General features: G+C 30.2%; 1 protein-coding gene across 1 annotated transcript; it reads right to left on the bottom strand.

The window, feature by feature from the left end:
* Nucleotides 1-1,912: 1,912 nt before the first annotated feature.
* LOC122502239 lies at nucleotides 1,913-2,767 on the bottom strand. The gene has a single exon (XM_043612185.1). It carries the CDS (start codon nucleotides 2,765-2,767, stop codon nucleotides 1,913-1,915), a length of 855 nt encoding a protein of 284 aa, XP_043468120.1.
* Between the last annotated feature and the right edge of the window lie 11,351 nt (nucleotides 2,768-14,118).

Below are 14,118 nucleotides of genomic sequence, written 5' to 3'. Positions count from 1 at the left end.
TTGATTCATTATTGATTTATTATTGATTCATTATTGATTCATTGTTGATTCATTATTGATTCATTATTGATTCATTGTTGATTCATTAATGATTCATTATTGATTCATTATTGATTCATTGTTGATTCATTATTGATTCATTATTGATTCATAGTTGATTCATAGTTGATTCATTATTGATTCATAGTTGATTCATAGTTGATTCATTATTGATTCATTATTGATTCATTATTGATTCATTGTTGATTCATTATTGATTCATTATTGATTTATTATTGATTCATTGTTGGTTCATTATTGATTGATTGTTGATTCATTATTGATTCATTATTGATTCATTATTGATTCATTATTGATTCATTGTTGATTCATTATTGATTCATTATTGATTCATTAATGATTCATTATTGATTTAATGTTAATTAAATTTGGCACTGGCAGTGTAAAGGTCTGTTGTTGGCTGTAGTTTTGATTTATAGAGAGGTTCTAAGCTAACATTAATCTTTGATTGATTTGCTGGTTGATTGACATTTGCGTTAAGTTACTGGGGACGATTTGCGAATAATAGATTATACATTTGCTTTATCTTCCCACGTATTGTGAGAATTATCAAAGCCAAGCCATTTGACAAGAACTTTGTTTCCACGTGTCTTGAGAATTTTTGCCACAAGATAAATATCTGAATATTTTACTTTAAGAAGTTCCTCTTCATAAAATCCTCCGCTGATGGGTTGATCCTAGTAATCCTTTGAGCTTGTAAGTCACTGGTTGAGTTGATATAACTTGATCCACGGTGAATATTTCTGTTGTCCAATTGGGTGTATATCCTTTCTCGAAAACGTTTTTATATTTGCTTACTCGAACTTTGTCACCAATTTTATACTTTGGTCGTCTTAAAGGAATTTTTCTCAGTTTAGAGATCCTTTCTTTTAAAATTTCAACGTCTTCTGAAGTAACATCTTGAGGCTTCATTCCAATTGTTCTATGTTTTGTATCATTATAGTTGGAAATAAGAGTAGGCAATATATCATACCACTTGTAATTTCCTCGTAAACTAAATTGCATCCACATTTTTCTTTTTAGTGTTCGATTAAACCGTTCAACAATGGAAGCTTTCATATTACTGTATGTTGAATAAAAATTTATTTTATGCTTTTTCATTAATGCTTCAAATTGTGAGTTATAGAATTTTTTTCCTTTGTCACTATGCAAGTTTTTTGGTATGCGTTTTTTAGCAAATATAGATTGCATTGCATGAGAAACATCTTTTCCATTTTTACTTTTTACTGGAACAGCCCAAGCATATTTCGAAAATATGTCTATAACTGTTAGTAAATACTTGAAACCTTTATTTATTTTTGAATAAGGTATCATTTCTACTAAATCTGCTTGCCATGTCTCATCAATATCACGCATTTCAACTCGCCGTCGAGGATAATTTTTTCTAGCCTGAGTATGAAGTTCATTCACTACTGTTAATTTTTTGTTGTTCATTCTCGAGAGCACTTAAGCGAGTATCCAATTTACTAATAATTTCAGCTGTTCGATAAGATAAATCTTGATTTATATCTTTTTCAAAATTTTTTATTTTTTCTGTAATAGAGTCTTCAAGAACTTTTAGAAATAAGTTGTTATTGTCCACCTCTGATCTAAGTGAGGCACTAGCTTCATACAATAAACGCACTTCGTGTTTTATCATATGTCGTACAAGTTTTAAATTGACAGCGTCGTTTTCTTCTTCAGCGTTAGCAAGATTAGAGAGTTTTCTTCCTTCAACGTCAAAGTTACCTTGAGAATTAAGTTTAAACCCAACTCCAGGAGGACCTCGTCTTGCTGATCCTCTTTGATTGAGAGGATGTCCGAACACGTCAATGCTCATTGTTGAAATGAATGATATTTGCTAAAACACATCTTAATATAGAATTTTAGCTTCACGTAGTTTCTCAATGATAGACATGATTTCATTATTGTGACTAGGATTTCCAGCATCTTGAGAAGCCATTAATAGTCTAAGACGGTCAACCAACTCATTCGGATCATCCCAATAGATATATTCTCGTTGAAAATTTCTGTTTGTAATCATAAATTTAGGTAATGAACTACCGCTTACAGATGGCTGTTTGGTAGGTGTTCGAGGGAAGAATTGAGATATAAAATTTAAATACTTATAACTCTTATCCGTACGTAAAGATTCAGAGAAACTATACTTCTTTTTGTGTGCATTAGTAGCAATCAGAATCTCTTTATAGTTTCTTTCATCAGCTTCACTTATAAACGATCTGGTAGGTTTACTTTTGAATAAAAGTTCAAGTAATCCAGGTGTTTGAAGATATCGTTTATCACCAATTTTTACAAACTGATCTTCAAGAGTTATTGGTGAATCACCAATCATAAGTGATCCATCACTTAGCTTACGTATGCCGTATGTTGAATCTAAACATTGCTTTCTATTATGATTTAATAAGTATAGAAATTTATTACTTATTTTATCATCATCTGGAGATTTTTCAGTTTCACTTTCATAGTTTATGCTATCATCCTTCTTCTGCTCTTTCTTTTCAATCTTAACATTTTCAATCTTGACATTTTCATGTTCACTGTCTGTCAAGTTGGTAATTTTTTGTAAGGGTTGAATTATCGGTTTGAAAGTTTCATTCAACACACTTTCAGCTTCTTCTTTTCCTAATTTTAACATACGATGTTTTCGCCTAATTGCCTCACTAGCTTTAGCAATTTGATGAAGATATTCTTTTTCTTTATGAAACATGTTATTATTACAAGGTTTTATATTGAACTAACAATATTTTAGGGATGATCTTATATTTATAGTGTTACAAAGCTATCAAATCCTTTTCTATATCTTCCATCATTTAAATCAGAATCCTTATCAATTACTACAAATCCATACTTGTCTGAATTCCAACATGTAGCACATAGTTCTCGAAATTGATTAAATGTCATGTCAGTATTAACATGATCATCATAAACATGCCTTAAATTTTTCTCATCTTGACGAAAAAGAACTAGTAAATTAACATTATCACGTACTAAATGTTTGGGAATGCGGGCATATGTTTGACAAAGATAAAAAGAATCAACATCAACATGTCTACCCATGCAAAAAAATGCCCTTACATTATCTTGCTTCTCACAAGCAATATCATCAAATATAAATATTGAATTCCGTTTTGCATCTTTAGGAGTAATGACTTCTTCATGCTCACTAAATGGTAAATACTCTACTCCTTCAACATTACTTACAACTTGTTCCAAGAATTTATACTTGGGTTGATGTAGAGACTTTGAGTACAAGTAAATATTATTAAATCTAAGACCATTAGGATGTAAAATTAAAGAAAGTAGTACATTTGTCTTTCCACAATTTGATGGTCCACAAAAAATAGCTCGAATACTACCTGATAACAAGTTACCATGACGCTTCACTTTCCTGTCTTGTTGTTCAACAATCGAGTCTAGATTGACGACTGGCAGCTTGTGAAGTTGTTCCTTGAACCGCATCCTGATTTACACTGCCGCTAAAGGTATAAATACGGCGCTTATATAACTCACAAGTCATTCTAATTTTAACTTTCACAGAGTAAGGTATGATTATATATCATCACTCTCGAGGAAAAGGTTTAATTAATAAACTTATAAACAAGTTGCCATTTGAATTACATTTGCCGGGTTATCAATATTGTGGACCGGGCACATAGTTAGCAAAACGTCTAGACCGAGGTGATCCAGGTGTTAATCCATTAGACACCGCTTGTAAAGAGCACGATATTGCTTACTCGAAAAATCGAGAAAACGATTGTAGAAAGAAACGCTGCTGATAGAGTATTAGCTGACAAAGCGTGGCAACGTGTATTTGCTCCATACGCACAATATAGTGAAAGAGCTGCAGCTTACGCAATAACAAACGCTATGAAAGCAAAATCAAAATTTGGAATGGGAGTAAAGAAGAAGACAAAATCAAAAAAACGAGTAAATCTTAGGAAAATTGTGGATGCTGCAAGAAAATCAATAATTCCTGGTAATGATGCTCGATCAACAATAAAGTCAGCTATTGAAACAGCTCGAAAAGCTGTAAGGAATGCAGGTGGTAGAGAAAAAGTTTTAACACCTCGTATTCTGCCTGTGTCATCAAAAGTTGGTGGTCTGTTACCATTAATTCCAATTTTTGCTGGGCTAAGTGCACTTGGAGCACTTACTGGGGGAGCTGCTGGTGTAGCAAAAGCTGTTAATGATGCAAGTGCAGCAAAAGAGCAGTTGAAGGAAGCTCAGCGTCACAATAGAGAGTTAGAAGCAGTTGCACTTGGTAAAGGTCTACATTTAAAACCATACCGACAAGGTTTGGGACTTCATTTGAAACCATACGTTAAAAGACAAGGTATTAAAAGACGATGTACGAAAAAAAAAGTTTAAAGCTACCTCAACGAGCACTTACTGATCTAGATTTACTTAAATATACTAAAGAAATGAAAATTCCTAATTTTCGAGGTGTTTTCATGCGAAATGAATTACCTATAAGAGGTCCTCGAAAAAATGAATCAGCCATTTTTAATTTAGATGATAAAGATGGTTCTGGAACTCATTGGGTTGCATATAAAAAAGTTAATAATAAAGCAGTATACTATGATAGTTTTGGTAATCTTCAACCACCCTATGAACTTGTCAATTACTTAGGTTACAATAATTTAATACAGTATAATCATCAAAATTATCAAAATTATAATAGCTTTAATTGTGGTCAATTATGTCTAAAATTCTTATGTGGACAGCTTGAAATAACTAAAAAATATATTCTATATAAGTGATTGTAAGTCATTCCAACTAATCAGTTTATAAAAAGTCATCAACATGGAAGAATCTTTTACTCTGACTATCTCAGGCAATTCATCTGTCCTAGAGGCAGAATATTTTCTTCCGATAGAATTATTATCTAATAAAAATTATGTACTTGGCTTAGTTGAATTACTAACCTTCAATTCAATTCCTAATATTGATCAAGGTAAAAATAAATTTTATATTGTTGATAAAGTGATTACTATTCCCCCTGGAAGTTATGAAATTGAAGATATTGAAAAATATTTTCAAAACTCTATTGAAAATGGATCTGAAATTGTAAGAATCAAACCTAACAATAATACTTTACGTAGTGAAATAACAAGCAGCCTTGAAGTGAGTTTTGAACAAAACGATTCAATTGGTAAATTATTAGGATTTACTCCACGAATATTGACAGCTAATAAGGCTCATACGTCAGATGTACCAGTAGCCATTCTTAAGGTAAATGCTATCAGAATTGAATGTAACATTACTACTGGTGCATACATAAATAATAAAATGGTACACACAATTCACGAATTTTTTCCAATTGTTTCAGCTGGATATAAGATTGTGGAAGTTCCATCTCACGTCATTTACCTTCCAATCGCCGTGAAGACAATACATAATATTCAAGTAAGAATCGTTAATCAAGACGGAGATTTAATAAATTTTAGAGGTGAAACTATAACAATTCGATTACACGTTAAATCAACGTAATGGGAATTGTATTTCATAGAAAAACTGGTGGAAGCTATATAAAAGAGTTGCCATGTCAGAAGTCATTCATTCCTCAATCAGTTCGCAAGAGACTAACATCTCAGAACATACTATTTCTGAAGCAGCTCGGTCTAAGAGTTTATAAAAAAAACAAGGGAAAAAATTGATTTTTCACATACTTTTTATTTGCTGTTGTAACAAAAATGGAAGAAATTTTAAACATTCTAAGACCAGTTAAATTTGATAATTCTGTGGCACACTATAAGATTCATGCACATCAACCATACGTGACATCAGCATTTAATAACAGTGACGAGATTCGAATTGCAGTTCAACATCAAGACTTGTACATTCTTCCCTCTAAAAGTACTTTACACGTCACTGGCAGAATTGTTAAGTTAAACAATACGCTTGTAACTAATACAAAGTTAATTAGCAATGGTATTTCCTACCTGTTTAATGAGATTCGTTATGAATTAAATGGTGTTGAAATTGATCGCTCTAAAAATGTTGGTATTACAACCACAATGAAAAATCTAATTTCTCAAACACCTAATCAAATGATTTACTCGGAAAATGCTGGTTATCTACCTTATGTTGATGATAGTAGAGTAACAAATGATGCTGGATATTTTGATGTAAATATTCCACTAAGTATGATTATTGGTTTTGCTGAAGACTATCGAAAGATTGTTGTAAATGCAAAACATGAACTTATTTTAACAAGATCTCGTACTGATCTCAATGCTGTAGTAAACATTGGAGCAGCTGAGCGTGAAGAATTTAAAATTTTAATTAATAAAGTTGAATGGTTAATTCCATATTTAATGGTAAATGATCGCCAAAAAATTGAATTATTGAAATTCATTGAAAAAGACTCACTTATAACAATGAGTTTTAGATCATGGGATTTATATGAGTATCCTATGATTCCTGCCACTCAAAAGCATGTGTGGACTGTAAAAACTTCAACACAAGTTGAAAAACCTCGATATGTTAATCTTGGTTTTCAAACAAATCGAAAAGAAGATCAAGGAAGGTATGCAAATTTATTTGATGCCTGTAATCTTCACAATGTTAAACTTTTCTTAAACTCACAGTACTATACTTATGGAAATTTAAATTTAAATTTTACTCAAAACAAATTTTCCATACTATATGATATGTATTGTAATTTTCAACCATCCTACTATGGAAAAGAATCTGAACCTTTATTGACTAGAAATAACTTTAAAGATTATGCACCATTGGCTGTTATTGATTGCTCAAAACAAAACGAATTTCTAAAACAAGCATCTGTAGATGTGCGATTGGAATTTGAAGCAAATGAAAATTTTCCAGCCAATACAGCTGCATATTGCCTTATAATTCACGACCGCATTATACAGTATACACCAATCAGCGGCGTTGTTAAAAAAGTAACGTGACTGGTGGAAATAATGACCAATCATAGACGACATCGGTAGTGGGGGTATTTGGAGTGGTGGGGGAAAGGCTATAAAGAGAGCGTCTCTCTAAGGCTTGAGCCATTATTCTATTTCAGATACCATGGCGTACGTCGTAGATATTCAATGCTTCAAAAGTCCTTACAACGACTTTGTCATCAAAGAGTTGGCGATTCTACCACTTCAACAAGATGCTCATCCATTGGTCTACCTCTTCGAGCCGCCATATGCCTGAAGCCGATTACCTGCAAGATACAAATGTGAGAATCGATGGCTTACAAATAATTATCATGGTATCGATTGGGCTGCTGGTGACGTATCTTATGAAGAATTACAACCTATAATAAAAGAAGTACTAATAGGTACACCTACTGTTTATGTAAAAGGTTTAGAAAAACAAAAATGGTTAGAAAAATATACATTAAATGTGTTTAATTTAGATGATTTTAAATGTCCGTCGCTAAAAAGTTTAAGTGTAGAAAGTTCATCTACATGTACAAATCACACACGTAGCTTTAGCAACTGTGCTGTGAAAAATGTATGTAATATACAAAATTGGTTGATACAACCATCGAATGTACTACAAAATAATATAGAAAATAATGATGAAGTTGACAATGATTGTACATTGAAAGATTTTTATAATGATTGTGAAAATTTCCTATATAATGAATAAATGTATTAAATGTCTATTAATGTTTACTTTAATTAACCCTTTCCTATCCTATTATCTTTATTACACATGTGTAAAACTATTAAACATGTTAAAACTAGTCTAGACTTGTCTTATAAGGTCACAAAATAGGCGTGGCTCAATAATAAGAGTAGAGGATAATGCCATGCGTAGAAGTAATGGTGGGGTAATGCGCATGCGCAGAAGCAGTGGTGGGGGTATTGCGTGATTTTTGAGTATAAATAGAGGCATCTAAGCCGATTTAGTAATTCTGTTTTGTAACTTCCCAAAGTATTATCTCTAAGAAAAGATGGATCTAACTAAAATCAACGCCATTGGTCGCATGGATGCTTTCCTACCTACGATGCCGCTTTCCGAGCTGACTCCTGGACATAAGTATCCTATAACAAAGATCCAGGTTGTCAACACCAGGTATGGAGTCAAGGTCGTCGCTGAGGTGGATAAAAAGTTCAATACGTTCCTACCTTCAAGATTTGTACCAATGTTCACTGATGACTCGATATGCTTGGACCAAATGCAAGAAGCTATTAGTTCTGGACAATTACGGCTGAAGTATATTGGTGGCCCATACAACCATATTGAATTTAAAATAAAACAAGTGTAAATATTGTATATTGAATATAATAAATGTATGAACTGTTATTAATATTGTATTTAATTAAATACCTTCATTAGTATTACGTTAGATAATAAGGTTTACATTTTAAGGTTATGTTTAATAAAATAGATTTTAAGGTTATGTTTAATACAATAGATTTGAAGGTTATGTTTAGTAATGTTATGAAAAAATAATATTAGTAAACTAGAAATTCAGGAGAAAAATATTATTGCAGAGTTCGGAAAAAAGGTTCTAGAAAAATAGAAGAATAATTTATTTAATATAAACATGCTTAAGTGATGTTAGAATGGTATAAAATATTTATATAATTTTTATTTACTTACTATTATTATATTTCACACTCAAGAACACGCACCATTTATTGGATTATTATGTTCTAAAAACAAAATGGTGGACACGAATGCCCGGGAAATTTAAAAACAAAAAATAGTAGACTGCAATACCTGTAAAATTAAATTTTAATGGCGCCATCTAGCGATCTAACCTAAAACTAACTCGGTTGGTAAAACAGATTCCTACATTATCGATCGAGTCAAAATGTTTTGTCAGATCCCTGCCTTGACGACTGCTGATAAAGTAAAAATCTGCATTACCGATCTGGTGTAATTCAATTTAAATTCAAACAGCTTATTGTTTATTCAATAAATTTTAATTGCATTAGTAAACATTACATCAGTTTTAATTGTAGAACTCTAAACTTATTTTTTTTTAAGCAAGGTCCGGGAAATTTAAAAATCAAGATAGTAGTTTGCAACGTTTGTAAAATTAAATTTTAGTGGTCCCATCTATAAGGTCGACCTTAAACTATGAAGAAAAATATAGTAGGGAGCAATGCCCGCGAAATTCAAAAAGTCTTATAAATTATATATCAATTATAAATCTTTTCACTAATTTTTGTGGTGCCATCTATTAGGTTGACCTTGAACCCTGTCGGTAAAACAAAATAGTGGAAAGCAACATCCGCGAAATTTAAAAATTAAAGTGGCGCCATCTATTGGTTTATCCTTGAACTCTGTCGGTAAAGCAAAATGGTGGATAGCAACGCCCGCGAAATTTAAAAATTAAAGTGGCGCCATCTATTAGGTTGAACTTGAACCCAGTCGGTAAAACAGAGCACCCCTTATAACCCACTTGAAATTTTAAAAATAAAATTTTAAATTTCCCGCCAAGGGGTTTGGAATTTGCTAGTGGCGCCATCTATCGTTGATCGTTGAACCCTGTTGTTAAACAGAGCGTCCCTTTTAACCCACTTAAAACTATGAAAATAAAATTTTAAATTACCCGCTAAACGGATTTGAATTTGCTGGTAGCGCCATCTAGCGGCGGCAGCCAGAACTAAAAAAATCGGTCGGTAAAACAGAGAATCCTTTCTAAGCCACTTGAAAGTTTGAAAATAAAATTTTAAATTTCCCGCCAAGCAGGTTTGGAATTCGCAAGTAGCGCCATCTAGCGGTGGCAGCAGGAACTACACTCGGTCGGTAAGGTAGAACACCCCTACCCACCACTGGTAGAGTAGGAATCTGCATTACCGACTGAGCAACTGTCCTAGAACTCTCCTAGCTATACTACTAATTTAAAATCAGTTTTTACTAAAATCGACATAGATTACTAAAAAAACATAAATTTGTCTGCAAAAAAAAATTTTTTTTATAAAAAAGAACAATAGTTATCTATTTGTTAATTAACATTATTTGCAACAGTTTAAATAAATTGTATTATACACTATTATTTGTCTGGTTGTTAACAATGGTAATTATTTAATTCAAAATAATTTTATATCAAAATCGACATAGATTACTTAAATAAACATAAATTTGACTGCAAAAAAAATTTTTTTTCTAAAAAAATGTCTATTTGTTAATTAACATTGTTTGCAACAATTTAAATAAATTGTATTATACATTATTATTTGTCTGATGGTTATGCTGGACTAATTTCAATTGATTCCAATCATCTGCAATAAAAAAATAAAAAAAATAAACATGATTTTTTCTAAAAATATTGTAAATTGTTAACTTTGAATAACAAAAAAAATATAAACAATTTAAAATTTAAAAATTGGTTTAGAGGGATCTTTGAGAAATTTTATCTCCTTTAATTTAAGACCAAGTCTATAAAAATCCGATAAAATTTGTAGGTTCCAGACAATTTTAAGCAGTAAATTGTAAAAAATGCCAATGTGGGCGGGGCGAGTTTATCGTCATATAAAGCTCTACACAGCTGCAGTTTTTAATTAATAACTTTTTTTTCTAATTGAGGATCATTTTTTCCGAAACGGTTTTACACTCGGAGACATTTAAGGAATAGAATACAATTTTAATTTTTTTGTGAGGACGTGAAGAACATATTTGTTTATTAACATTTTATAAACAAATTATATAAAAAATTATAAAAAATAAAAAAATTTAAAAAGAAAAAATATATTCAAATAGTGGAATTCAAGACGAAAAAAACCCATATTTTTTAATTTTGAAAAATGTAAAAAATAATTAGTAAAAAAAATGGTGATTGGTAAAAAGAATTAGTGGAAAAAAATGTTTGTGGAAAAAAAGGTTATTGGAAAAAAAATTAGTGGAAAATAAGGTTATTGGAAAAAAGAATTAGTGAAAAAAAAGGTTACTGGAAAAAATTTAATGGATAAACTGGTGTACAATCGTGTAGTTTCTTTTGCCGTATAGCCTTTTTCAATTAAAATTTTGTTTAAGATAATATAGCAATATATATAAATAAGTTCTAACAAACAAAATGATTACTTTATTTCAAAATTTTCAAATTTGATCAGATTTATATATCAGATTCAAAAACTCGGGGGTTTTTGGTGTAGCTAATTATGAATCTGAGGTCACTTTTTAGAAATTAAATTGTAGATCTCATCTGCGGACATAAAATGAGAGTATTTTGAGATAGATTAATAAAGTTTAACTAAATATTTTTTTGATTTTTAATTTTGCAAAAAAACATTTTTTGCCCATAACTTTAAAAACATGTTAGAACACCTATAAATGTTTTTCCATAATTTTGTAGAGTTTTTTTAGACGCATCTTTTGAGCCCTAATTGAACATTTTTCGTCCATATTGACCGGAGATATTAAACTTTTAAAAATCAAAAATTTTGGAAGATAAGACTTTTTTGAAAATTTTGTTAAAAAATGTAGAAGTAAGTCATGTGAAGTTAGCACCACTTTTTCAAGAAATTAAAAAAATCACATGAGTTTTGGGTTCTTTAGCAATAGTTCTGTAGTTCTATAATAATTTTATCAATAGTTCTGGCAATTGACAATAAAAAAAATTAGGTGCTAATTTCGCGTAGCACTACAATTTTCGCTAAAAAGAGTTCTGACATGGTATTTTGATAGCAAATCAAGAGTTCTAGAGTTCTCCCATAAAAAAATTAATAGTTCCGTAAAATACTAAAAACTACAGAACTTTGAAAAATTACAAAAAACTTTTTGGCAAAAAATTAATTCTTTTTGAGTTCTGAGCAGAGTTCTGGTATCTGTAATAAGAGTTCTGCACATAATCCTAATAAAACTTTTTTCTAAACTTGAAATACTAAAAACTACAGAATTTTGAAAACTTGCAAAATGAAACTTTTTTGAAAAACATATATTCTTTGTGAGTTCTAAGCAGAGTTCTGGTATCTGTAATAAGAGTTCTGCACATAATCCTAATAAAATTTTTTTCTAAACTTGAAATACTAAAAACTACAGAATTTTGAAAACTTGCAAAATAAAACTTTTTTGAAAAAAATATATTCTTTGTGAGTTCTAAACAGAGTTCTAATATCTGTAATAAGAGTTCTGCACATAATCCCAATGAATTTTTTTTCTAAACTTAAAATACTAAAAACTACAGAACTTTGAAAAATTACAAAAAAAAACTTTTTTGCAAAAAATTAATTCTTTTTGAGTTTTGAGCAGAATTCTAGTATCAATAATGAGAGTTCTGCACATAATTCCAATAAAATATTTTTCTAAACTTAAAATACTAAAAACTACAGAACTTTAAAAACTTGAAAAAAAACTTTTTTTGAAAAAAATAAATTCTTTTTGAATTCCGAGAAGAGTTTTGGTATTTGTAATGAGATACCACTTACTAAAATGACCTTCAGCATATAAAGAATCAACCATCATAAAAGTTTCAAGAACTAAGTCCATGAAACTTACGGTTGATCTTTAAAGTCGTGTATACATGCTTTGGATTCATTTTAGATCCGATTTCTGACATTGCTTCAGAGATTTTTTTGTAAACTACATTTGAAGGTGGAAGTAATTTACCGCTCTCATCAAGTTCTATACTCGTCTAAACATAAGATTTTTGACAGCGCCTCTTTGTCATACATCTTTTTAAATTTCAACGTCCAATTATAAAAAACAATAACATAAGACAAGTTGAAATATCTAAATCACATATATAAGAAAGTAGTTGTTTATTATGTTAGACGGTGAAAATAAATAAATAAAATTAAATTAAAATTAAAATTTTATTTTAAGGAAACTAAACACAGGTAATAGAATTAAATTAGTCCAGACAATAATTCAAATTACAAGACAACTATTTGAACGTTCTTAAATAAACATTTATCAAAAAAACTAATTTGAAAACAAAAATAATATTGTTTAAATACAATACTCACCTGATTAGAAGAAAATTTAAAGTTTGATAGATTGATCAATTTAAATAACAAAACCAATGAAACTTCTCTCTAAATTTGAATCAGCGAAAAGTCGCTGATTCACCAGCCCAGAGTATGCAGCTGATGAAACAGCGTATATACGCTGGAAAATCAGTGCATATACGCTGTTTCATCAGTGTATATGCGCTATTTCATCAGCTGCATACTCTGGGCTGGTGAATCAGCGACTTTTCGCTGATTCAAATTTAGAGAGTTCAAATTACTCAGCTTCCATTAAGTAATTGTTAATGAATATCGGCAATGCGTGAAAGTAGTTTTACAATTTATTGTTTTGTTCAATTAATAATCCACTAATCAACTATTCACTTATCCTCTAATCCTTTTTAATAAAATCAGCACAAAAATTTTTTCAAGACAGTCAGCACTAATAAAGAAATTTGACAATGTTCTCTAACTGCTTCCAAAGATATCGATTTACTATAATGGAAAATTCTATAAACCCATACTTTGTGAATCGCATTGTCTATAAATATGACTCATTTCGTAATAATTAACGCTAAATTTGATAATACACGTGAAAACAAACAGATGAAAACGACGTTAATCCAAAATATATGAAGAATATGAATTCACTAATTAAAAATATAATATTTTACACCGCACTGCGAAAAACAACTGTTTAATTTAGATTGCTATATTTACTACAATTAAAATATAACAAATTATTAATATCAAAAATCTACGTAGAACACATAAAAAATTAAACTTTGCAAAATTTGGCATTTTTCCAAGTTCAACACTTTTTGCGATTTTGAATTTAGAAGAAAAATTTGTTAAAATTACTTATAGAACTTTTATTATTTATACTATAAATTTATTCAGAAATTATGAAAAATTAATTTTTTGTAAATAAGTTTTTTTTGCAATTTTTCAAAGTTCTGTAGTTTTCCAATATAGTGTTCAAATTTTTAATTTGATTAGATTCGTTTAACACTGTTTTTTTGGGTTTAGGGGCTATTCATTAATTACGTAAGGGTTTTTAGGGGAGGGGGGGTCAAAGCCTTTCTTACGTAATATTTTATACTTAAAGTCGACATTCGCCCGGGGGCGAATTTATACACAGACTTCACTTAATCAATTAATTTGCTTAATTAATTAAGCATTTTTAATATAA

This window comes from Leptopilina heterotoma, unplaced genomic scaffold (genome assembly GCF_015476425.1).
Source record: "Leptopilina heterotoma isolate Lh14 unplaced genomic scaffold, ASM1547642v1 Lhet_223, whole genome shotgun sequence".
NCBI lineage: Eukaryota > Metazoa > Arthropoda > Insecta > Hymenoptera > Figitidae > Leptopilina > Leptopilina heterotoma.
Note: the sequence above shows the minus strand (reverse complement) of the source record. Positions and strands in the feature narration are given on the sequence as shown.